Here is a 27,677-nt window from a genome sequence, read left to right on the forward strand (position 1 = left end):
AAAAAAAAAAAAAAAAAAAAAACTTCAATGAGATACCAGCTCACACCAGTCAGAATGGCTAAAAATAACAAGTCAGGAAATGACAGATGTTGGCGAGGATGCAGAGAAAGGTGAACCCTCCTACACTGTTGGTAGGAATGCAAGCTGGTGCAGCCACTCTGGAAAACATATGGAGGTTCCTCAGAAAGTTGAAAACAGAGCTACCCTACGACCCAGCAATTGCACTACTGGGTGTTTACCCCAAAGATACAAATGTATCGATGCAAAGGGGTATGTGCGCCCCAATGTTTATAGCAGCAATGTCCACAAAAGCCAAACTATGGGAAAAGCCAAGATGTCCTGAACAGATGAATGGATAAAGATGATGTGGTATATACATATCTATATATCTATATATCTATATATCTATATCTATATCTATATCTATATATATATATACATACAATGGAATATTACGCAGCTATCAAAAAAAATTGAAATCTTGCCATTTGCAACGACGTGGATGGAACTAGAGGGTATTATGCTAAGCGAAATAAGTCAGAGAAAAACAAGTATGATATGATCTCACTGATATGAGGAATTCTTAATCTCAGGAAACAAACTGAGGGTTGCTGGAGTGGTGGGGGGATAGGAAAGATGGGGTGGCTGGGTGATAATACACTGGGGAGGGTATGTGCTATGGTGAGCCCTGTGAATTGTGTAAGACTGATGAATCACAGACATGCACCTCTGAAACAAATAACACATTATATGTTTAAAAACGAAAAGAAGATAGCAGGAAGGGAAAAATGAGGGGGGGATATCGGAGGGGGAGACGAACCATGAGAGACTATGGACTCTGAGAAACAAACTGATGGTTTTAGAGGGGAGGGGGGTTGGGGGGTGGGTTAGCCGAGTGATGGGCATTAAGGAGGCCACATATTGAATGGAGCACTGGGTGTTATACGCAAACAACGAATCATGGAACACTACATCAAAAACTAATCATGTAATTCATGGTGACTAATAAAATAAAATAAAATAAATGGATGCCTTCCTGGAAACCTATAAACTACCAAGACTGAAACAAGAAGAAATTGACAACCTGAATAGCCCAATAAGCAGTAATGAGATTGAAGCAGTGATCAAAAACCTCCCAAAAACAAGAGTCCAAGACCTGATGGATTCCCTGGGGAATTCTACCAAACATTCAAAAAAGAAATAATACCTACTCTCCTAATGCTGCTTCAAAAAATAGAAACAGAAGGATAGCTTCCAGACTCATTCTATGAGGCCAGCATTACCTTAATCCCCAAACCAGGCAAAGAGCCCATCAAAAAGGAGAATTTCAGTCTGATATCCCTGATGAATATGGATTCCAAAATTCTCAACAAAATCCTAGCTAACAGGATTCAACAATACATTAAAAGGATCATCCACCACGACCCAGTGTGATTTATGCCCGGGATGCAAGGGTGGTTCAACATTCGCAAATCAATCCATGTGATAGAACACATTAATAAGAGGAGGGAGAAGAACCATGTGGTCCTCTCAATTGATGCAGAAAAAGCATCTGACAAAATACAGCATTCTTCCCTGAGTAAAACACTTCAGAATATAGGGATAGAGGGAACATTTCATAACTCCATAAAATCCATCTATGAAAAACTTAACAGTTGAATATCATCCTCAATGGGGAAAAGCTGAGAGCCTTTCCCTTAAAATCAGCACGACAAGGATGCACGCTCTCACCGCTATTGTTCAACATAGTACTAGAAGTCCTAGCAACAGCAATCAGACAACAAAAAGAAATAAAAGGTATTCAAATTGGCAAAGAAGTCAAACTCTCTCTCTTTGCAGATGACATAATACTTTATGTAGAAAATCCAAAAGACTCCACCCCCAAATTACTAGAACTCATCCAGCAAATTCAGTAATGTGGCAGGATATAAAATCAATGCACAGAAATCAGTTGTTTTCTTATACACTAACAATGCAACTGTAGAAAGAGAAATTAGAGAAATGATTCCATTTACAATAGCACCAAAAACCATAAGATACCTCAGAATAAACCTAACCAAAGAGGTAAAGGATCTATACTCTAGGAACTACAAAACACTCATGAAAGAAATTGAAAAAGACACAAAAAGATGGAAAAACATTCCATGCTCATGGATCGGAAGAATAAACATTATTAACATGTCTATGCTGCCTAAAGTAATCTGTACCTTCAACACCATTCCAATCAAAATTCCAATGACATTTTTCAAAGTCCTAGAACAAACAATCCTAAAATTTGTATGGAATCAGAAAAGACCCCGCATCGCCAAGGAAATGTTGTAAAAGAAAAACAAAGCTGGGGGCATCACATTGTCTGATCTCAAGCTATATTACAAAGCCGTGATCACCAAGAGAGCATGGTACTGGCACAAAAACAGTCATATAGACCAGTGGAACAGAATAGAGAGCCCAGATATGGACCCTCACCTCTATGGTCAAATAATCTTTGACAAAGCAGGAAAAAATAAGCAATGGAAAAAAGACAGTCTCTTCAATAAATGGTGCTGGGAAAATTGAGCAGCTATATACAGAAGAATGAAACTCGACCATTCTCTAACACCATACACAAAGATAAACTCAAAATGAATGAAAGACTTCAATGTGAGACAGGAATCCATCAAAATCCTAGAGGTGAACATAGGCAGTAACCTCTTTGACACTATTGGTGGGAATGCAAGTTGGTACAGCCACTTTGGAAAACTGTGTGGAGGTGCCTCAAAAAATTAAAAATAGAGCTACCCTATGACCCAGCAATTGCACTACTGGGTATTTACCCCAAAGACAGAGATGTAGTGAAAAGAAGGGCCATATGCAGTCCAATGTTCATAGCAGCAATGTCCACAATAGCCAAACTGTGGAAAAAGCTGAGATGCCCTTCAACAGACGAATGGATAAAGAAGATGTGGTCCATATATACAATGGAGTATTACTCAGCCATCAGAAAGGATGAATACCCAACTTTTACATCACCATGGATGGGACTGGAGGAGATTATGCTAAGTGAAATAAGTCAAGCAGAGAAAGTCAATTATCATATGGTTTCACTTATTTGTGGAACATAAGGAATAGCATGAAGGACATTAGGAGAAGGAAGGGAAAAATGAAAGGGGCTGAAATCAGAGGGGGAGACGAACCAAGAAAGACTATGAACTCTGAGAAATAAACTGAGGGTTTTAGAGGGGCGTGGCGTGGGGGGATGGGTGAGCCCGGTGATGGGTATTAAGGAGGGCATGTATTGCACGTAGTACTGGGTGTTATAGAAAAACAATGAATCATGGAACACTACATCAAAAACTAATGATGTACTGTATGGTTACTAACATAGTAAAATAAAATAAAATTAAAAAATATATATATAGGCAAAAAAAAAATTACATATACATAGGGCTATTCACCGTGTTATTATTTTTAATAGCAAAATATTGAACCCAAAAGTCTACCAGTAGGAATCTGCTTCAAAATACTATGCTATTTCTGTACAGTGAATAATTATACAGTTATTTAAATTAAAAAAGGATTGAGGAAGATCTCTATGTACTGACATGGAGTTATCTGTAGAAGATATGAGGTGGAATAAAAGGGAGATGAGGAGGAATAAGAGAGGGGACACGGACAGAAGCAAGACTCTTTTTTTTTTTTTTTTAAAGATTTTATTTATTTTTTGACAGAGAGAGAGACAGCGAGAGAGGGAACACAAGCAGGGGGAGTGGGAGAGGGAGAAGCAGGCTTCCCGCTGAGCAAGGAGCCCGATGTGGGGCTCGATCCCAGGACTCTGGGATCATGACCTGAGCCGAAGGCAGACGCTTAACGACTGAGCCACCCAGGTGCCCCCAGAAGCAAGACTCTTAAATACAGTTCATTATATAGTTATGACTTCCAAATCATGTAAATATTTTACATTTTCAAAAAGAAAATTAGATCAAAAGGCAAAAGATAAACAATTTCTATTTCTGAAAATTAATTAAAATAAGCATACCTAATTGGTTTAATAACCACATATTGAAAAATAATTTACCAAGGGATTTTAGAACATAAACTTTCACTGTGTATCCTCAGAGAGTATATTCTAAGTAAGTTATAATTAAAATGAAAATTTTAAACTGCACACACAAAAAATGTATTGCTACAATTGTTATAGGAACTGCATTAAATTTACACAACTTCCATGTTAACAATATTGAATCTTCAAATTCATGAACATGGGCTATAAGTTTTAGTGTACAAGTCTTGTACTTCATTTGTTAAATTTATTAAGTACTTTGTTCTTTTTGGTGACATTATGAATGCAAATATATTCCTATTTATAGTTCTAAATGTTTTCTGCTCATATATAGAAAAACAATTGATTTTTTAACATTGATCCTATATCCTACAAATTTTCTATAATTGTTCATTAGTTCTAATAGCTTTCTGTAGATCTTTAGGATTTTCTACCTCATGCCATCTGTGAATAAAGAGAGTTCTGGGGCACCTGGGTGTCAGTTGAACTTCGATTCTTGATCTCGGCTAGGTGATGGTCTCAGGATCATGGGATTGAGCCCCAAGTCAGGCTCTGCACTCAGCTCGGAGTCTACTTGGGCTTCTCTCCCTCTCTCTCTCTCTACCCCGCCCCATTCCACCCGGCCCACTCAATCCCAGCCCACTCCCCCGCATATGCACACATGCTCTCTCTCTCTCTCTCAAAAAAAAAAGTATTTGCTCCTTTTTTTCCAATTTGGTTGCCTTTTATATCTTTCTTTTGCTTGACTGCACTGCCTAGAACCCCCAGTTCTGAACTCCAGGAAGTTCAACTGACTGAGCCACCCAGGTGCCCCAAAACTGCATGTTGAATTGAAAAGGGCAAATGCCCTTGCCTTGTTCATAGACAGGAGAGTAACATTCAGTCTTTTACTATTAAAAATTTTGTTGGCTGTTGGTTTTCCATAGATGACCTTTGTCCTTTTTATCATGAATGGATGTTGGATCTCGTTGAAAATTTATCTGTATCTACTGAAATGATAATGTGGTTTTGTCCTTTAGTCTTTTAATATAGTATATACTATTAACTGATTCTTAGATGCTGAACTAGTTTTGCATTCCTAGGACAAATCCCAATTGATTATATTGTAGAATATATATATGTTGTTGGAATTTTTTAATATATTTTTGAAAAATTTTGTGTCTATATTTATGAAGGATATTGGTCTATACGTTTCTTGCAATGTTTCTGTCTGGCTTTGTTATCTGTCTATAGTAACTTCACAGGATAAGTTGGGAAGTATTCCTTTCTCCTCTATTTTCTGAAAAGTTTATGAAGGGCTGGTCTTATTTTTACTTTAAATATCTGATGAAAATTCACCAGGGAAGCTATCTGGATCTGGGCTTTCCTTTGTAAGATGTTAAATGAGTAATTCTATTTATTTATTTATTAAAGATATACTCAGATTTTCTATTTCTTCTCGAGTCAGTTTTGGTCATGATCTCAGTGTCATGAGATGGAGCCCACAATGGAGCCTGCTTAAGATTCTCTCTCCGTCTGCCTGCGCCCCCACCCCAAGAAAACCGATGAACATATGGGAAGAGGGAAAAGAAAAAAAGGAGAGAGAGAAACACACCATAAGAGACTCTTAACAATAGAGAGCAAACTGAGGGTTGATGGAGGAATGTGGGGGATGGGCTAGATGGGTAATGTTTATTAAAGAGGGCACTTGTGATGAGCACTGGGTGTTGTAAGTCATAAATCACTGAATTCTACCCCAGAAACTAATAATGCACTGTATGTTAACTAAAATTAAAAAAAAAACAAAAAAAGAATTAGAGGTGAAATGACATGGCATCAGGGATCTGCTTTATTTCAGTAACTACAGCACAAAAGAAAAGAGGCTAAAAGAGGGTTGATAAGGCTGGAAAGTGCTTAATGCGTGTTTGATCTGGATGTTCAGTTACAGGCTTACCCTTTAGCTTTGCATATGTTTGAAACTTTCACAATAAGTCTTTTTTTCTCCATCAAGAAAAACAAAATAAAATTTAGTTGTAAGAGTTGACTGAAATTGCTACTCAACTTTTTTTGGAACAGAGAAGATAATTCCCCACAGAAATAAAAAGTACATGGTGTCTCCGGTCCCAGACTAGAATAGAATGACTTACTTTCTGGCAATCTTTTTGAAAGTAGATTGAAATAATTCTTCCATAACATGTTGCTGTTCCCGACAAAGAATTTCCGTCATCAACTGCAACAATACAGGACTTTGAGATAATTCCAATGCATCTAGAAACTAGAGAAAAAAAAAATTTTTCTTGGATCTTTATTTTTGTTTTGTTCTTACCAGTAATAACAAAATGGAAAATTAAAACCGGGTTTCACAGAGAAGTAACAAATGCTAACATTTTTGCCATTTCTGCAGCTACAGTGAATGCCTGGCATATAATGACGTTTGCTAAATATTTGAGTTTTGATTCTTTTAAGGTTTTGCAGATGTTTTTTCTCTTACAGCAGGCAGGATCTTCTGAAAGATCTGATTCCAGGTTCTGACATTCCACGATGATGTGACTTTACTGAGGTTTTTGTCTTCACCATTCCAGGTACTCTGGGGGTTTTTTTATTTTGGAGACATGTCTTTTCCACACCATCTTCACTGCACAGCAGCTGTTCTAGGCTGTTCATCTAATGTTCTCTACTCCCCCATTTTCCATCTTGATGTCTGTTTGTTCTACTTTCTAGGAAATAGCCTCAATTTTATCTTCTGTTTTGTGAATTTTTTTAAAATTTTGCTTTTATATATTTAATTTCCAAGAGCACTTATTTGTTCTACTTCACAGACACAATGCCTTCTCTCATCTCTGAAACTACTCTTACAGTTTCTTTGATGTTCTCACCTCCCATCTCCCTTTGTTGACTCAGTTCCCTCTGAGTTCCTTTTTCCTGTTGGTTTACATCTTTTAAGGTTGGAAGCTTCCTTCAAATGTTCAGTGACTGTACTTATATTTACATTAGCACATTTACATTAAGAGAAAGTACCAAAGATCTATGTAGAAGCTTTGCGGATACTATAACCGTTAGGTAACAGACTGCTTGGGAAACAGGATGCTTAGATGGCACCTACATAATGGTGTCACCCCATTAATGACCTGCTGATTACAGGAATGCACCATTCAAGAAAGGTGACTGGCAAGCTAGAGGCAGCATGTATCCTGAGCATTGAGAGTGGCACCACCAAGCTCTTTCCCCAGAAACTACACTCAGCATCTCAGCATCAAGCCACCATAGCTTTGAACTGTTGTCTTTGAGCATCTGTGCTTTATCTCAATTTATTCTGTGCACCTGTTAGCAAGATGTGTCCTTTGGTATCAAAAGGGTCTAAGAGAGGATATTTTTTGGGTCTGGGAATGCTCAAAAAATTTCCATACAAATTAATGGTAATTGCTTATTTGCTTTATGACATTTTGGCTTACAAAAGTTTTCATAGAAATGTTCCACTTCTGGATAGCAGGGGAAACCTGTATATAGTTGCTATAAATAACAACAATCTAGTATTGTACGGAAAAACAATCTACCACCTTGTTTAAGCCACTGGTATTTTAGAGACCCTCATCTATATATTAAATAATATAGGTGATAATCACTAAATGTTTCTCAAATAACCACTACTTTATTCTATTTCTTAGCTCTTTTTGGCATTAATTTTCAAAATTTATACATTATGCATAGAATATTTCACAATGTTTTTCTGCATAAAAGATTTCAATTTAAAACGGGAGGGAATGAATTCCAAAGGATTTAGATATGCATCTGCCTCCACAGCTACCCAGCTTTCAAAATGAATTGAACTGAATTCTTAAAGTTACAATACCTCTCTGGCTCTGAATATTTCACTTACTTCTTTTCATCAAGAAATTTAACAGAAATACAATGTTTTAACTTCACTTGGTACTACTAAAAACTAACCTTTTTCATGCAGTCTACATAATTATTGTACCGCAGAGTTCCCGGGGGAAATTCTTCAGACTTCATGGGGAAATTAGAAATGATAAGCTTTTCAAGGACATGCTTAAGGTCCTCAAGACTGCCTCCAGTAAGATTGGTGAAGAATGGAAGAAGAATTACAGCCTGACCCTGTGGGAGCAATGCAGACATAATGAAATTGCCCCAGTCAGGGCTTATGAATCCTATAGAATAAATAAAATTACTGCTTTCTTAAGGCTTTGCAAATAAAGCATTGTGTGGATTCAATGAATGACTTCAGAATACCTTGTAGATTACACTGAAAACCAACCTGAACACAATACCGTATCTCAGCTTCTACTCTAGAGGCCAGCAGGCCAACTCAGGGCTATACGTGTAATTAAATAGGACACTGTATGATGATGCTGTGTGATTTCTCCTTCTACAAATACAGACTCTCATACAGATACACTGGATAAGTTTGGTGTGGAAAGAGCATACTGAACAACCTATGGGAAAATTTATAAATATTTCTCGTAGAGCTAATTCAGAAGTTTATAACAAGAGTAAAAGAAACTAGATGGTATTTCTTATCTCCCTTGCATGGCAAGAAAGTTCCCAGGCTCCCTCATACTGAGGAATGAGAAACTTGATTAACCACAGAACAGAAAATTCCAAAGAAATATCCTTACGGTCTACTAAAAATTTTAGATGTCTTTCATTAAGGCCATATTTTATTAGAACATAAAATCTAATTATTATAGGACTTTAAAATTATAATATTAAGTTCTTGACTCTAAAAATTACCAAGATATAGTTATTAATAGAAAAATGACTGAGTAATAGTTTAAATTCTGTCATTCACTAATAGAGCAATTCTCAAAAAAGCCAATTTGAACCACACATATGAAAAGACAAATATTAATTCTTCTAAGTATGGGAAACTCATTGTGATTATATTTATCTTTTAGAGAGACATAAAAAAGTATGTGCAGATCAAATAACATGATGCCAGGGGTATCTTTCAAGGGTAGGAGTGGCTGCATAGTTGCAACAGACATGCCCATAGACAGATGGCTATTGAGGCTGAGTGACAGGTACACAAGGGTCACGTAATCTCTGCTTTTGAGTATGTGTGAAATTTTCCATAATAAAAAACAGAAAACATCACAAATATGTAAACATATAAAATGGGAAAATAATGGAGAATGTAATCTGAAAGAAAAATCTTTTTCATCACTTACCTTTAAATGTAAACCCAACTTTGAATCAGCAAGTAGACTAGCATATGTTGTAAAGACTTCAGGGAACGCACTGTGATTTGTATTAAAAGATACAGATGAATCAATCTAAAGGAGAGGAAATAAAACATGATACATTTCTGTATTATGCCTCTAATTTCCTTTAACACAGTTTCTAAGTTTTTTAATTTCAGAAATAATCTAGAAATTTGTTCTTCGGCTTCAACAATATTTTAACAATTCTTGTTCTGAAATATTTTAAATTTATCTGCTAAGACAATGCATGTAAAGACACTAAAAGGTAAAGTATAGGAAAGGATAATGAATATAAATGATAATAATGGAAAAAGTATAAAATGTAAGGTAATCAGCAAATGTCCAGTGAAAATATTTTTTTACTTATCAAAGCAACGAGCTTCTTAAGAAATCTCCATCACATTTTTAAAGATAAAACTTACAGAGTCCAAAACAACTTCCTTTTTAAGGTTTCTCAAGGTACCTGCAAAATTTTGGCCAGTAAGGTCAGCACTGCTGTTTTACTTTCAGGAGCAGAATCTTTGGCCCACCAGGAGTCCCACTTCTTCCAGTTGTGCAGAATTGTACTCGCAAGTTTCAGTCCTTGGTGTTTCTGGCTGGCTCGATCCCTGAAGCTCTGATCTAACATACCATTCAGAACGGTGCTTACCTGAAATAAGTGTGTGTGGTACTTGAAGAAAAATCCTCAGTATCAAGACTGATGGATATATAACAAAATCTACTTTCAGTTCAAAGCTATTCTTGGAAAATAAAGATGCTATTTCTGTAATAGCTATTTATTTCATAACTCCTCAAATTTGAGAAGAAAAACTTAACATGTAAATTTTCCCACAAAAGCATAAGGTGGTCTCCTTTATGAAATCATGTTCATCCTATTGCTTATTTTCTTAGTTGGGAGCATTCTCGATGAGAGGAAGAATTAACTCTCCTCTGTTATACAGGCACATGCACAGAAGCATATACACATGCTTGCACACACACACACATTTCCTGTCCCAACACCTTTCCAGTAGCTGACATCCTAATTTTGGTTAGATTAATATTCAATATTCTTTTTTTTTTTTTTTTAAAGATTTTATTTATTTATTTGACAGAGAGAGATACAGCGAGAGAGGGAACACAAGCACGGGGAGTGGGAGAGGGAGAAGCAGGCTCCCCGCAGAGCAGGGAGCCCGATGTGGGACTCGATCCCAGGACCCTGGGATCATGACCTGAGCTGAAGGCAGTCGCTTAACCAACTGAGCCACAGGCGCCCAATATTCAATATTCTTATCATTATGACAATGCAATCATTTTTACACAACATTCTGATCTCCCTGAAGTATTAACTTGCCTGCTTTCTTTGCTGTTTTCAATGTGCCTATCATTATTTGCCATCAAACTCTCCCCAATTAATGAAATCACCTCAAGACATCTAAACACATCAGGAAGTCTATCAGCTCCATCTCAGTGGCAACATAGCTCCCACTCTGGAATGTCTGTGATCACTGCCCTCTGGGTGTCACTTCAGCACCCTCCAGGAGAATGGTCCCCTTCTCTGTGTTTGAGCCAACTTCCCAGATCCAACATTTTCCACTTTCTTGGCTGACTGATGAGAGTGCATAGGAGATAAGATTCCTTTGAGATCTGGAACATCTGGAACATCTGCATTCAACTCTCACACATGACTGATAGTCTAGCCAGATTCAGAACTCTAGGTTGGAATCTTCTTTGCTGAATTGTGAAAGGAATTTGGCTTACAGTCTTCTAGTGTCCACTCTGAAGTTGCAAAGACAAACGGCATCTGATTTCTTGATCCTTTAAAATGTAATCAGGTTCTCTTGCAGAAACTTTTTAGAATCTTTTCTCATGGTGAAGCCCCTGGGGTTCTGAATTGTCAAGAAATTTGCTCCATGTGAGGCTGCTTTCATACACTGTGCTGGATACTCAATGGCCCTTTCCCATCTGGAAGCTCAAGGCCTTCATTTCTGGGACATTCTCTTGAGGGCCCATCTTCCCCCTGAGGAGGAGGTCCTGGTGCTGGACCTTATCAGTGGATCCCAAGTTTCATCATATTTTCTCTATTACTTTCTGTTTTGTCTTTTTACTTTATTCTCTGGGAGAGTTTCTAAATTTTATCTTCCAAACCCATTTCATTTTTAATTTCTGATGCCTGTGCTTAATTCTCAAATGTTCTTTTTTGTTCAGTGTTCTTTTCAGTAGCAATTCTTATTTCGTCAATAAGCTATCTTCTTTCATTTCTGTGGTTCTTTTCTCTTTACATTTCAATTTCACTGAATAGTCTCTGTGTCAAATAGCTTTTTACCTGCCTATCCCTTTTAGAATCCATTTCCTCGATGCCTGGTGCTCCCTGGCTGTTGGCACATATTGAGACACTGACTAAAAGTACTGGGCAGTGGCAAGGTCACTGGCAATAAGGATCAGTGAAGGTTGGCTGGGCAATGATGACACTTAATCTTCATTTTCTCTTAGGCTTGTCAAAATATTCTGATATCCTGCCTGAAGGTATTATACCTAACCAACCATATTCTGGGAGCCAAACTGGGGGAAGAGAGCTAAAAGCCTCAAAGTTCAGAATTCAGGGAGGCTTTCACTTAACTTCCTTGTTTCAAAAAGGTATTTCTACATCAAAGATATACAAAGGATCATAAAAGACCATTATGAACAATTATTCACCAACAAACTGGACAACCTAGAAAAAAACTGATAAATTCCTAGAAATATACAACTTACCAGGATTGAATCTTGAGGAGATAATCTGAACAGACCAATTAATAGTAAGGAGGTTGAATCAGTAATCAAAAACCTCTCAACAAACAAAAGTTCAGGACCAGATAGCTTCACTGTGAATCCTACCAAACATTTAAGGAAGAACTAAGACCAATCCTCAAATTCTTCTAAAAAAACTAGAAGACAAGTCAACACTTCCACACTCATTCCATGAGGCCAGCATTATCCTGATACCAAAACCAGACAAGGAAACTACAAGAAAATTACAGGAAAATATCTCTGATGAACAAAGATGCAAAACTCCTCAACAAAACATCAGCATACCAAATTCAACAATACATTAAAAGGATCATATACCATGATCAAGTGGGGTTTATTTCAGGAATGCCAGGATGGTTCAACATCTGCAAATCAATTAGCGTGATATACCACATTAACAAAATAAAGGACAAAAATCATAGGATCATCTTAATAGATACAGAAAAAACATTTGATAAAATTCAACAACCATTCATGATAAAACTCAACAAATCGGGTACAGAGGGAACATACTTCAACATAGTAAAAGCCATATATATGATAAATGCACAGCTGACATCACACTTGATAGTGAAAAATTGAGAGCTTTTTCCCTAGTCAGGAACAAGAAAAGGATGTCCACTCTTACCACTTTTATTCACCATAGTATTGGAAGTCCTAGCCATAGCAATCAGACAAGAAAAAGAAAGAAAGAGCATCAAAAACAGAAGGGAAGAAATAACACTGTCTCTGTTTGCAGATGGCATATTATATATAGGAAACCCTGAAGACTCCACCAAAAAACTGTTAAAATTAATCAATAAATTCAGTAAAGTTGCAGGACACAAAATCAATATACAAAAATCTGTTGCATTTCTATATACTAATAACCAACTATCAGAAAGTGAAATTAAGAAAATAATCCCATTTACAATTGCATCAAATAGAATAAAACACCTAGGAATAAATTAAACCAAGGAGATTAAAAACCTGTATGATGAAAACTAGAAGACACTGATGAAAAAAACTGAAGATGCAAATAACTGGAAAGATACCCTGTACTCATGGAATAGAATAATTAATATTGCCAAAATGTTGGTATTATCCAAAGCAATCTACAGATTCAATATAATCCCTATCAAAATTCCAATGGAATTTTTCATAGAAATAGAACAAGCAATCCTAAAATTTGTATGGAACCACAAAAGACCCTGAATAATCAAAGCAATCCTGAGAAAGAACAACAAAGCTGGAGGCATTATGCTTCCTGATTTCATGCTATGTCAAAGTAATCAAAACAATACAGTATTGGCATAAAAATAGACACATAGATCAATGGAACAGAACGGAGAGCCCAGAAATAAACACATGCAAGGAGCCAAGAATATACAATGAAGGACAAAGAAGCCAAGAATATACAATGGAGAAAGGACAGTCTCTTCAATAAATGGTACTGGGAAAACTGGACAGCTACATGCAAAAGAATGAAACTTGAAATCTATTTTACACCATACATAAAAATCAACTCAAAATGTATTAAAGACTTGAACTTAAGACCTGAAGCCATAAAATTCCTTAAGGGATAAGCTCCTTGACATTGGTCTTAGCAATGATTGTTTTTTTGGATTTCACACCAAAAGCAAAGGCTACAATAGTAAAAATAAACAAGTGGAACTACATCAAACTAAAAAGTTTCTGCACAGCAAAAGAAATCACCAACAAAATGAAAAGGCAAGCTATAAAATGGCAGAAAATATCTGTAAATCTTGTATCTGATAAGGGGTTAATATCCAAAATATATGAAGGACTCATACAACTCAACAGCAAAAAAAATCAAACAATCTAATTTAAAAATGGGCAGAGGAACTGAATAGACATTTTCCAAAGAAGACAGGTAGTCAAAAGGTACATGAAAAGATACATGAAAATGCTCAACATCACTAATCATCAGGAATATGCAAATCAAAACCATAGTGAGGTATCATCTCATACCTGTAAGAACAACTAGCATCAAAAAGACAAAAGTGTTGGTGAGGATGTGAAGAAAAGGGCACTCTTGTGCACTGCTAGTGGGAGTGTAAACTGGTGCAGCCACTATGGAATACAGTGTGGCAGTCCTTCCAAAAATTAAAAATAGAAGTACCATATGGTCTGGCAATTCCACTTCTGGATATTTATCTGAAGAAAAGGAGATCACTATCTAAAAAATATATCTGCATCCCCATGTTCATTGCAACATTATGTACAATAGCCAAAGACATGGAAACAAACTAAGTGTCCATCAGCAGATGAATAAAGAAGATGTGGTATATACATATACAATGAAATTTTTTCAGCCATTATAAAGAAGAAAATTCTGCCAATTGTCACAACGTAGATTTGACCCTGACAACATTATGCTAAGTGAAATGGATCCTACAGAGAAAGTTAAATACTGTGTATCATTTATACATGGAATCTAAAAAATCAAACTCATAGGGAACAGACTGGTGCTTGCTAGAGGCAGGGGATGTGAAGTTGGGCAAAATGAATGAAAGTGGTCAAAGGTACAACTTCCAGTTATAAGATAATTAAGTTCTGGAGATGTAATGTACAGCATGGTGACTGAAGTTAACAATCTGTATCACATATCCGAAAAATGCTGATGTGCTTAAAAGTTCTCATTGCATGGAAAAAATTTTATCAATATAAGGTGATGAACATTAAACTTATCACAGTAATCATTCTGTATGATTATCAAATTTGATTAAATCAAATCAGCATGTTGTACACCTAAAACTTACAAAATGTTATATATCAATTATATCTCCATAAATTTGGAAAAAAGAAAAAGAATATTCATTCATGTGAATGGTTATAAAATAAACAAAATCAGTAGTTTTCTGATTACCACATCCTTGAAAAGAAAATAAAAAGGTGGGGAGCCTGGGTAGCTCGGTCAGTTAAGAGTCTGACTCTTGATTTCAGCTCAGGTCATGATCTCAGGTTCATGAGACTGAGCCCTGTGTCAGGCTCCATGCTTAGCCAGGGAGTCTGCTTCTATCTCTCTCTCTCTCTCTCTCCCCCACCCCCTTTGGCCCTCCCCCACTCATTTTCTCTCTCTCTCTCTCTTTCAAATAAATAAATCTTTCCCCCAAAAAAATATAAAGGGAAAATGTTCCATTTACATTTACAACTGAATAGCATCCAATATCTAGAAATGTTCTTAAGAAATGTGCAGTAACTAGATGAATAAAATGATAGCATTCTACATAATAGTATGACAAAAAAAATTTGAGAATATGAGTAAAGGTTTGAATAAATGGAAATATGTACCTTAGAAGAAGTAGGCTTATGTTTTAAAAAGGTCAATTTGGTTTAAATTTACTCAATATTCGGTGTATTATCACTTAAAATCCCTACCATGTTGTGGAAAGGGTGATAACCCAAAAAAACGATTCTAAATTTCACTTTCAAGAATATGCAAGTGTGCTCTTTGTATTATTTATATTTGTTAAAAAAAGAACCTATGAAAGTAACAGAAGAAAAGATGGGCAGATTTTAGACAGATAATACTGGGGTGAAGAAGGCCTTTCTAAGTATGACACGGAAGATAGGAATGATAGAAAAGAAGATTAATAAATTTAACTATAATAAATATTTCTGTATAGAATAAACACTCTAAGTGAGATTGAAAGACAAATGGCCAATAGGAAAAAGTACTTTCTGCATACATGACAGAGGTCTACTATCCTTAATATACAAAAATCTCTTAAATAAGAAGTTTCACCCCAAAAGAAAAATGGGCAAATTACAAAAATACAGCACACACCAGAAATATTTTGGTTGTTCAAAAATACTAGTGGGAGACTAAGGTCAGAAGACTGGGAGAAGTGACATTAAACTTGAGAGATCAAAGTACAAAACAACAGTTCTCACTTATGGAATAATAAAATGTTTTTTATATAGTGTGACGTATTTCAAACTCTACGTCATTGCTCCAAGAAATACTGGTGTTTATATACAGAACATGACTCTTATCTTTATAGGTCTTTCAATTAAAAAGAAAAAAATTTAAAGAAAAGGTATCCTACACTCAACTCTGCCTAGAGTGCCCCAGTGCAGAGATACTTATCCCTTCCAGAGATGTGGCTGCCCCCAGTGTCCTCAAGTGCAGAAGGATCAGTTCCTTGAGGACAAGGCAAGGCCAGGTGACCTGGCAGGGGACAGCTAACATTCACACAGTCCTCCTCTTTTCAGCCTCTCCTTCACATCCTGCTCCCGGTACTCTGGAGGCCTGGGACTCCATCACCAGCCCCAGAAAGTCTGGGTTCTGCAGCACAAATCAGCTGCCCATCCCCCACCACTATGTTACATTGCAGTTTTCTTGGACTCTGAAGTCTGTTATAACTTGTCTTTTTGCTTTCTAGCTTCCAAAATACTGTCACTCTTGTCTTTCCTCCTTTAATGTGTCTTTTAACATTGTGCTTTAAAAACAAAAACAAAACAAAAAAGACCCATTTCTGTCACTTTAGAGGGAACCGAAGAGAAAGTAGAGGTAAATATGTATGGTTTTTATCCATTACCTTCACCAGAAGTCTGAACAGCTTCAGAGATCATAATGTTCTATTTCCTGGGTGTCACGGATCTACTAAAAGTTCATTTCTAACTTTAAATACAAATACCTAGTACAACCTGCCACAAAATACTCCCCTACGACAGACAACAAGCACTGTTTGGAATAAAAGCTTAACTCAGTAGGAAATTATGCATTCTCCCTTAAAATGGTCATTCCCAATAGTTCCCAGCTCCTGACCATCTACGGACTGGGTTAAATTTCAAAATTTTACAAGTTTAGCAAACCAAAGTCAACTATGTATTAAATACTGAGATCCAAGGTTCAACGTGAGGGGGCAAAGTGGGCTACAGCAGGAGCACACAGGAAATAATGACTCTCTGTACCAACCTGTGAAAGGACCATGACTACAGAAAGCACCGGAGTGCACAAAACCAGCTGGCAGCTGGTGCAAAAACAAAGGCAGGCTCAGGCCTCATGACAGGCTTATGAGATCCAAAACCACTTCTTCACAAAAGTTTATACTACATAGCTGTGCCTTGTAATATTCGGCCTAGAGATTCTGAGGGAGTGAGAGATTAAAAAAAATAATCACTGTTTCAATGTCCACTTAACATTATTAAATGTTCATTAAAGCTGGGTTTTCTTTCCTTTGATTTTGTTTTCAAACATTGGCAAGAGCTTTAAACCTTCCGGGAAGAGAAACTGTTTTGTTTAGACATTTTTCAAGAATATGGCAATCTTTTTATAGGCATTATATAAGAAAACATATTTCACTTAAGTAAAAATTTCACAATGAACTCACAAGTGTAGGTAGTGTATGACGTGGGGGGCAAATCTCTGGCTAACACCACAAGGGTCTCTGGCCCAATGAGTGGAGTCTGATGGTAATTCTTGCTACAAGTAAAAAAAAAGTAAAAATAAAAAAAAATTCATTACCATTTTGGGATTATCCACAGATGATTTCATGAGCTCCAATACAGCAAGATCTAGATTTTTCAATAATTCAGTGTTGATTGTCTCTGAGAACAAGCTATAAAAATACTCTCCGTGAGAGAAGCTGACCATGTTTCTCTGGGGCACTCCTGGGGCTGGCTTAGACAACACTGCTGTGTCCAGGAGAAGATTCACAAGGTGCTCACACTGAAAAAGCAAGGAAAGGTACAATGACAGGAGTATGTATTTTACCCATTAGAGAAAGACTCCTGGGAAGCTGCTACCTTTGGAAGTGGAAAATCACACAGTAAGGTCTAAAGAGAACCTGGTATTTGAAGGCCTGGGTTCAAGTTTGAATTGTATACATTTCAACAAGCTTGCATTTTCTAGGTTTCATTTTGGGAAAGAAATCTTCCTTGACTCATGTTTCTCCCAAATTTCCAGAAAATCTTGTTGTTGTTGCTCTTGAGGGGAGAGGCTAGTAAGGGCATTTTTAGACCATTTCAACACATGATTTGTTTATATTAAGTGAACAAATGGGCAAAGAAGAGCTTTCTGCTACAGGAAAGGGAAGACAGGTAGAAGGAATGAACACAAAGGACTGGCTAGCAGATCTCAGCTACAGCAGAGACTGTGTGAGACCAGCCCTGAACAGTTTGAAAATCCATGAAGATATCTTTCTGTGGTGCCTCTGGAATTATCCTCCAGGGGTGCTCCTAAATCAGCCATCTGAAAATCACAAAGGACAGGGGAAGAGGAAGCCACTGTGTCAACACAGTTCAGCTTTATATTCACAAAATGTTCTCTGCCTTATAAAGTCTTTTTGGAAACAAAGTGCAATAGACAAACCCCAATTTAAGAAGAATATTGTCCTATTTCTTTTATTAAAAAAAACCTTTTAGAAAGGAAGTCAGATCATATAAATCTATTAAAGTACTTGCTTAGCTAAGAACTTACTAAATTCCAGCTAAATTCTTGTTTTTAGGAACACACCGTAAGTGAACTATATATTTACATCATTAGGATAGCATAGCATGCAGCTGCTGTTCCTACCAGTCCTCCAAAAGCAAAGGCCAACTCCAGAAGTCCACTGGCTAATCGCTTACAACTGGGGTCTAGTGAAGGAAAATACTCTCGTTCATCTCCAGGTGCAATGCTTTTATAAACCAGGGAAAGAAGTTCTGTGCCAACAGAATGATGCTGATCTGCAGACTAAAATAAAGTCAACACCGAAACATCCAGCAATAAGATATTTTATAGAAACACAATTTCACACCTTTCATGAATTAAAAAAAATCCATGTTCATTAACACCGACTGCATTCTAATCGTCAGGAAAATCTTCACTCAACTTTGCTTTCTATGCTATATTTTTTCATTTATATTGCCTACCCACAAAGGCACGATAGCAGTTCATCCCTAAAGTTCTTCAAAAGGCTGTTGGAAATATAAATGTCCTTCATTTTATTTTATATTTATAAATTTTTATATTTATATTCTAAGTTAACACATGTCTGGCACAAGTAATTCTATAACACCCACTTCAGCACATTCCATACATACAGGATGTTTAAAACATATATATAAATAAATGGACTAATTAGCTTAATAAAGCTAAGAGAAATGTAAAAACAGATTGGCTGTGGTTACCTGAGATGGTAATACAACATGCAAAAAACCAGCTCTGTGAAGTTGTCTACAAGCTGACACGACAGACGCCAGCTTGGCCCTATCCACATAAGCATCAGGGCCATACAGGTCAACAGCACAGAGCTCCTCAATGCTGCCATGTAAGAAAAACAAAAAGAAACGAGAGGAGTATTAATCTCACTAAACTAGCAGGATACACTGAAAAACTCTATGTGTTCTGTTATAAATGTGTTTATTGATTACTTGACACTCAAATTCATTACATGACCCTGGAAAGCAAACATGGGTTAACAATGAACACAGGGCCCATGAGCTAATCCAACCGTGGAAATCAACACGGGGCTAAGCCACATCAGAGGCTTGCTTACCATAAGGTACAGGGAAAGCATGAAAATCAAACAACTGATGAGATCCTTTACTTTAGGAAATGGGGCTATAGCAGAAACACACGCAGCTGCCAGAGTATGTTACAACCTTAAATTCCAACACAACACTGATCCCAAGCATGATCTGAATGCCCACCTCTGTGCTGTTATTTTTTCCTTGAGGTACATCTCAAGGGTGTCTTTGTATGGGGACTTCTTTAGTGCTTTCATCAGGCTTACACAAACATCAGGAAGATGATTCATAACTAGGACATCACCAATATTGAAACCTATGCTCGAGGGCTCACATAGGGTTTTCACCAAGAGTTTCATAAGGTTTTTGTTATTACATAAATCCTTCTCAAGGAGCTGTAAAAGATGATTGGCGAAAACAAAAAACAAAAAACAAAAAAAAACCACATCCATTAGTCAGCACTTAAATTTTCACTAGTGTAAGGTCCATGAAGCCGGGAATTTTTGCCGGCTAGGGCAGGAGTTGGCAAACTTTCTCTGTAAAGGGTTGGAAAATAAATATTTTAGGCTTTGTGGGCCCTATGGTCTCTGCTGCAGCTGCTGAACTAACTGCCATTATAATGTGAAAGCAGCCACAGACAATACATGGACAAATGGGCTTAGACAAGTTCCAATGAAACCTTCCTTACAATAGCAGGCAGCAGGTGGGATTTGGCCTGTGGACCATAGTTTTATGGCCCCTGGTTTAGAGTAGACACTTAGTATGTATTAAATGGATACACCGACTGGACTTTGTTTATATAATAAGCCTCACAGACATTTACAAATATTTGTTAATGCACGTTTCCTAACGCAAACGTTTGATCATAGCATAAAATGCAATATCCAATAAAACATTTAGAAAAACTATTTTGTATTTTATTCACACAGTAAGAATCTGATGTACATGCAAAATTTTATTACTTTCAAGAACACATAACTCCTATAGCAATGGAAAGTTCTAAGAAAACCAAAACCACTTTTAATAGGTACTAGAAAATATTTTTCCAGTGCCAAGTACTGACCTCAAACTAAGAGCACCAGGAGTGACCTACCTTCCAGCCTTCTGGGGAGATGCTGAGCAGCGTTGTGGTAAATTCCATAATCCGGACCACAATCGTACATTTGCTGTAATTATATCTTTCTCCCTCTTGTGGGCTGGGTCTGTGACCTGTTGCCCCAGTGCCAAAGCACTTTTCTGCTGCCGTAATATCATGCATAGCAATGTTTTCTAAAAAGAAAGCCACCGCTTTCCAAAGTGAAGACTGTGTTTCAGTACCTAAAAAAAATTATACTGAATTATTAACATATGCTTCCTTCTAACTCCACTATGATTAATGTAAATAGGCATGATATACTTTTAGTCAAAATTCAAAAAAGCTTTAAAAAATATGCACACCAATTTCTATCAAATGTTAAAAAAGCTCATATGCTTTGATCCAGCATTGAAATTTTATCCTAATGAAATAATGGCAGAATTATAAAGATGTGTTTATACGGATGTTCATTTTAGCTTTGTTTTTAATAATGAAGAAACAGAAACAACTGAAATGTCCTTCAAAGAGGCAACAGAGAAACAAATTCTGGCAGTGGTCTTTTTATGGAAACAATTGCATCAACTCCCAAAGAGACTTTTTCATAAAACTCACATGTCTAAAAACACAAAGGTACTGGTTCTCTGTCCCCCCATCCCTACTTCTTTCATGATTACCCCAGTCTTACTTATGGAAGAAAGACAAAACAACTTTCTCCTCTCCTTAGTCTTACTGTAGTTTTGTACCAGAGAGTCAAGACCTCCCAAACAAAGGGACAGTCTTAAAAAGCGGTGTACATGTTGAAAGAGTAAAGGTAATGACTGATTAAGTAATGCTTTTATAGAGGTGCCTGGGTGGCTCAGTAGGTTAAGCGTCTGCCTTCGGCTCAGGTCATGATCCCAGAGTCCTGGGATCGAGCCCCATATCAGGCAGCCTGCTTAGCAAGCAGTCTGCTCCTCCCTCTCCCTCTGTTCCTCCTCCCGCTCATGCTCTCTCTCTCAAATAAATAAATAAAAATCTAAAAGAAAAAAAAAAAAGAAATGCTTTTGTAAGTCTGAGGGTTTCTAATTCTTTATTTCCATAAAATTTAAGTTCATCAAATTGCCAACTCGACAGAGCATTAAAAATAATTTTGATGACAGATCACTATGTATTCAAAGAAATGAGAGAAAAATATTAAGAATTTCATTTTCAAACACCAAATATCCTTGAATCCAACAGGCCAGGGGCTGTATGACACATTCCAATCACAGATATGCTAAATGTGGAAAAAAATGAGCATTTTAGCAAGTTCATTTAGCACCATTCAAATATGGCACTTGTTTATGTGAAAAAGTTATTTTTTAGTAAAATCTATACAAAACAAAAATAGAATTCTAACCATATAATTTTACTTTTTATATGTAATAATTATTCAACAAAATTTTTACTATGCTTATTTCGTTATAGTGGTAATAAACATAAAGTGCCCTAATAACAAATGCAATGATAATGCAACACAGAAGAAACCTATAACATGTAGACCATTTTGTTGCAAAGACAAAGAGTTATGAGTAAAAACATAAGCATAAAAACACAGAAGACTTAGGATAAAAAAAATGTTAAGGGTATATAGAATGGTAAGAATAATTCAGGAACTTTGCAAAATTTCCAGTAAAGGAACTGTTAAGGCTGATGATGTTAAATAAAAAAACCTCTACAGTACTTAGGCTCCACTGAATACATTTTTTAAGTAATGCTAACAGTTTTATGTTAAAATACCCACATTTATGATACACCAGAAATTACAACTGAAAGCAACGGGGAATTTTTTGTCAAGTTTGAAAGAAGGTACATTGTTTTTAATGTTCCCCACTCCTCACAAGGTAAATGAATAAAACAGTTTGAAGACTGCTTAATTGTGACACATTCACTTAATTTAGTAATATGTGGTCATTTAAATTAGCTCAAGGTATATTTACTGACCTAAAAAGACATCCAATATGTTAAGTTTCTCTTTAAAAGTTAAGTTTCTTTTTAAAAAGCAAATTACAGTAAAGCATGCAATAATTGCATTAAGTTATAAAATAAAAATTAAAATATATATTATATGTATAGAAAAAGTTTAGAAAAGTAAAGACTATACTGTCTTAGTGTTTGTCACTAGGTAATGCAATTAGGGGAGAGGGGATGACATATTTCCTATGCTTTTTTTCCTTGTTGAAATTTTCAAAATGAGGGGCGCCCGGGTGGCTCAGTCATTAAGCGTCTGCCTTCAGCTCAGGTCATGATCTCAGGGTCCTGGGATCAAGCCCTGCATCAGGCTCCCTGCTCTGCGAGAGGCCTGCTTCTCCCTCTCCCACTCCTCCTGCTTGTGTTCCCTCTCTCGCTCTCTGTCAAATAAATAAATAAAATCTTAAAAATAAAGAAATAATACATTAAATTAATTAATTAATTAATTAATTAATTTTTTTTAAAAAAGCTGGGGCGCCTGGGTGGCTCAGTCATTAAGCGTCTGCCTTCGGCTCAGGTCACGATCCCAGGGTTCTGGGATCAAGCCCTGCATCAGGCTCCCCGCTCTGCGAGAGGCCTGCTTCTCCCTCTCCCACTCCTCCTGCTTGTGTTCCCTCTCTCACTGTCTCTCTCTCTGTCAAATAAATAAAATCTTTAAAAAAGAAATTTTCAAAATGATATAGATCTCTTAAAACAACAAATTTAAGGTACTATTTGTAAGTGAACAGCTATACTATTGCTGTTTTTAAAGTTTCAGAACTTATCTGACCTATCCTTCTAAAATCCCATACTAGAATCATGCAGAATCCCATGCTAGAGAGTCAGATCTCAAAAGCATAGAATCTGTTTTCCTGAACCCCAGCATGTGCGTACGCACCCAAATTTCACACTCCCCACCATGTCTGGCTCCGACTTCCTCAAGCTAGAAGGAAGACAAGACAGCCTGGTTCTTTCTCCCAAATTCCTGAAATACAGACTTCAGCTCTGACAGAATTAGAGACTTGTAGTTCCTTTAGTCAGCCACCACCAGAATGGATGTTCTGTCTACGCTGAAAATCATTTAAATAACAGGACGTGTCTGAGTGGTAAGTTGGATGTTCAGCCCATGAGAGAGGATTTAGGTGAAACCCCTGAAGACTAAAATAGCTTGCTCAGAGAACCTCGAAGCCCAGAGCAACTTACCTCTCAGCTATGTTCCGCTCCCGGGTACTCTATTCTGGGAGAGACCCACCTCCCAGGAGCCATCTCCCGCCTTCTGAGGTCCCATTTAGGTCACTAGAAGGATGGAGCCTCCCATCTCCTTCTTCCCAGCAAGGGCTAAGGAGCACACAAAACACTCCACCCTGCATTCTATCCTCTGTAAACAATACTATTATCATCATGCTACAATAAAAACACTAAGGAATAGGAAAATGTAAGAAAAATAAAGACATGCTACTCAAAAACCATGGAATAAGATCACAGAGCCTCATGTCAGGAAGAATTCATTTATTTCATAAACATTTAAGGATTTATTTATTTATTTGAGAGAGGGAGAGAGAGAGAGAACATTAGCAGGAGGGGCAGAGGATGTGAAGCGGACTCAGTGCTGAGCATGGAGCCCAATGTAGGGCTCGATCTCAGGACCGTGAGATCAGACCTGAGCCAAAGCCAAGAGTCAGCCGCTTAACCAACTGCACCATCCAAATGCCCCCATAAACATTTTTTTTTTAAGATTTTATTCTTTTAAGTAATCTCTACACCCAACGTGGGGCTGGAACTTACAACCCTGAGATCAAGAGTTGCATGCTCCGGGTGCCTGAGTGACTCAGTTAGTTAAGCTTCCAACTCTTGATTTTGTTCTTAGGGTCATGAGATCAAGCCCTGCATCCAGCTCCACACTGAGCGTGGAGCCTACTTAAGATTCTTTCTCTCCCTCCCTCTGCCTCTCTCTCTGCTTCTCTACCCCTCCCCACCCTGCTTGCACGCTCTCTCTAAAAAAAAGAAAAAAAAAGAATTGCATGCTCTATCAACTGGGCCAGCCAGACACCCAGGAAGAACTCTTTTAATGTGTTATATGCAAATGAAAACCTCAAAAGGTTATTTGATAAAAGGATCATCAAGAACCTGTAAACAGGGCACAGAAGTACAGACTGGGCAGGTTTCTGTAGCCTCAGTGCTGTCATATACACCAGAACCCTGCCCTCACTGTGAGCTTCAAGAATGCAAGTACTAAATTAATGCTCCCTGCTATCGCCTTTGTTTCTGGGATTCTGAGACAGTGGTGCCTGTCTAGTCAAACACCCCATTGCTCTTTTGCGCAGAATGACTCCAGGTAGAGCCGGACCACAGTTAACTGGGGGTGTAGGTTTTACCTACCCAGGATCTCAGATGCTTCAAGGGTTTTCTCTTCAATGAATGTGTTGTAGCACTCCAGAGCCGCCAGAAGCATGTCCATCCACTGCAGGGCAGCTCTCAGGCTGAACGACCCTTGCAGATGGAAGAGGGTGGGCTGAGCAAGGATGCCTGACAGCCGATCACAGTCTCCTCCTCCCCCCTCAAATATGTTTATGAGAAAGGAAGTATCTTTGTTCTTGAGAATATCCTTCAGCCATAAAGAAGGGGATGTATTGCCTTAAAAAAGAAACAAGATTAAAACACACATATAAATAACTTTCACATAATTAAAATTAATCTAATCATGGTACCTAATTAAAAGTAGCATCCCCCAATAATAAAAAACAAGAATTAAAAGTCTGATATGTTAACAAACATATTCAGACCAGAACAAAACTGGCAATATCACAGTATTTCAAATATAGTTTCCATAAAAGTCCCATATAAAGTACCTACCAGAGCAATACAATTTCAGAATGATAAGGGATAATCTTTTTTTTTTAACTATAGCAATCACAACTTGTTTCACTGTAATTACTGCCAAGAAGGTATTTCCACCAAAGCCATCCTCTTCAGTTACTTTAAACATTATAAAAATGGTTGGATACCATTTGAGCAGTGATAAACATCATATCCTTTCCCTTGCCTTTTTTCTTGACAATTGTTATCCCTTTTTTTCAGGACTAATTTAAAGGATGAACACAAAAAGAGCACTGTGACTCTCAAGTTCCTATTCTACTTCCGGGTTATGTGGACCTGGCCTCTCTCATGTCCCGGTTTCCTCATCTGTAAATGAGAATCCTAACAGTATCTACCTCTGAGGTTCCTACAAAGAGTAAATGAATTGAAGTAGTTAATACTTGAAATAGTGCTTAGAATAGCATCTATCACTCAGTTAAATGCAGTTTTTATTAAATAAGAGTTGAATTATGTTTTAATTTTATTTATTTTTTAAGATTTTATTTATTTATCAGAGAGAGAGAGACAGAGGCAGGCAGAGGGAGAAGCAGGCTCCTTGCTCAGCAAGGAGCTCGATGTGGGACTCGATCCCAGGACCCTGGGATCATGACCTGAGCCGAAGGCAAACGCTTAACTGACTGAGCCACCGAGGCGTCCCTATTTTATTTATTTTTTTAAAGATTTTATTTATTTGACAGAGAGAGAGAGGGAGGGAGGGTGCACACACAAGCAGGGGGAGCAGCAGAGGGAGAGAGAGAAGCAGAGTCCCCGCTGAGCAGGGAGCCCAATGCAGGGCTTAATCCCAGGACCCTGGGATCAATGACCTGAGCCAAAGGCAGACACTCAACTGACTGAGACACCTAGGTGCCCCGAATTAACTGCTTTTTAAAAGCATTTTTTCCTTTAGGTATTAATCATTTTCTAAACTAAAGAAAAAACATTAAATTTTATTTTGTATGCTCTGAAATCAGTGACGCTCAAAAGGTCAAATCATCCTGATTCTAATGAAGTTAGAGAAGAATTCAAAACACTAATGTATTTCTGATGTAGTAAAAAGAAGTAGTTTTCCTATTGTGTTAAAATATACCTATCACCGCTATAGAAGTAAAAGATTTAATATCATGTTTTCAGGTTTGTTTTAGGGAGAACTATTAAACATTCCATTATTTTCACTAAATATTGAAAAATAAAATAATATAATGAGTAAAAATAATATTTAAGTTCTATATCAAATACTAGCTAAGAGTCATAGAAGAGAAAGGACAGAAAGGACAGAGAGAGACAGGTGTAGAGAAAGAAGAGGATACGGGAATATGAGGACCAAGAGACAGGCCTGGGAAAGCACATCTGGATTGCCGGGAACCTTCCCAAATCCCTGCCTCCTTCTCACTCTCCTCCTCTGAACTATGGCTGCTGTCACCCTGGCTTTCTGACCAACATGAGTCTCAGCAGTCAGAAGCCCCTGACACATGTCGTAGGGACATGTCTGTATACTTGTCATTATGGCCCACTGATCTAGGTGTTGCCCAGCAGCCCTGACAACAGCGTACTCTTTTAGGACACAGGACTTCTGATCTAAAAAGACACCTAACATTGACCCTTAAAAACCACTGGGGGTGGGGCACCTGGTTGGCTCAGTTGGTTAAGCATCTGACTCTTGATTTTAGCACAGGTCATGATCTCAGGGTTGTAGGATCAATTGAGCCCCCTGCTGGGCTCCACGATGGGTGTAGAGCCTGGTTGAAATTCTCTCTCCCTCCTCCGCTCCCCACCCTCTTAAAACACACACACACACACACACACACAAACCACTGAAGGTAGCATTGTTTACAACGAAGATATAGAATCAGCCCAAGTGTCCATCGACTGATGAGTGGATAAGGAAGATGCAGTATAAATATTATTCAGCCATAAAAAAGAATGAAATCTTGCCACTTACAATGACATGGATGGAGCTTGAGAGCATTATGCTAGGCAAGTCAGAAAAAGACAAACATCGTGTGATTTCACTCATAGGTGGAATTTAAGAAACAAACAAACAAAACAGGGGCTCCTGGGTGGCTCAGTCAGTTAAACGTCTGCCTTCAGCTCAGATCATGATCCTGGGGTCCTGGGATCAAGCCCCATGTTGGGTTCCCTGCTCAGCAGGATCTGCTTCTCCCTCTGCCCCTACCCTGCTTGTGCCCTCTCAAATAAATAAGATCTTAAAAAACAAACAAACAAAAAAACCAAATGAACGTATGGGGGCAAAAAGAGGCAAACCAAGGAACAGACTCTTAACTATAAAGAACAAACTGATGGTTAAAGGATCATT

At 37.5% G+C, this 27,677-nt stretch overlaps 1 protein-coding gene and 1 non-coding gene across 3 annotated transcripts in view; one reads left to right on the plus strand and one right to left on the minus strand.

Moving 5' to 3' along the window:
- PRKDC (protein kinase, DNA-activated, catalytic subunit) overlaps positions 1-27,677 on the minus strand; it is a 247,255-nt gene that overhangs the window by 146,804 nt on the left and 72,774 nt on the right. For both annotated transcript variants that reach the window (XM_044914628.1, XM_044914627.1), the window contains exons 31-40: positions 24,887-25,141; positions 20,558-20,781; positions 19,648-19,859; positions 19,126-19,258; positions 18,530-18,688; positions 17,480-17,683; positions 9,701-9,886; positions 9,205-9,309; positions 7,964-8,131; positions 6,166-6,293 (exon numbers count right to left, since the gene is read on the minus strand). In XM_044914628.1, the coding sequence (XP_044770563.1) occupies positions 6,166-6,293; positions 7,964-8,131; positions 9,205-9,309; positions 9,701-9,886; positions 17,480-17,683; positions 18,530-18,688; positions 19,126-19,258; positions 19,648-19,859; positions 20,558-20,781; positions 24,887-25,141 (1,774 nt within the window). The remainder of the gene's footprint in view (positions 1-6,165; positions 6,294-7,963; positions 8,132-9,204; positions 9,310-9,700; positions 9,887-17,479; positions 17,684-18,529; positions 18,689-19,125; positions 19,259-19,647; positions 19,860-20,557; positions 20,782-24,886; positions 25,142-27,677) is intronic.
- On the plus strand, positions 17,294-17,445 carry LOC123324730. Its single transcript, XR_006539999.1, has one exon. It is a non-coding gene; the product is annotated as a small nucleolar RNA SNORA62/SNORA6 family (small nucleolar RNA).

The sequence above is a fragment of the Neomonachus schauinslandi genome, chromosome 4, assembly GCF_002201575.2.
Source record: "Neomonachus schauinslandi chromosome 4, ASM220157v2, whole genome shotgun sequence".
NCBI lineage: Eukaryota > Metazoa > Chordata > Mammalia > Carnivora > Phocidae > Neomonachus > Neomonachus schauinslandi.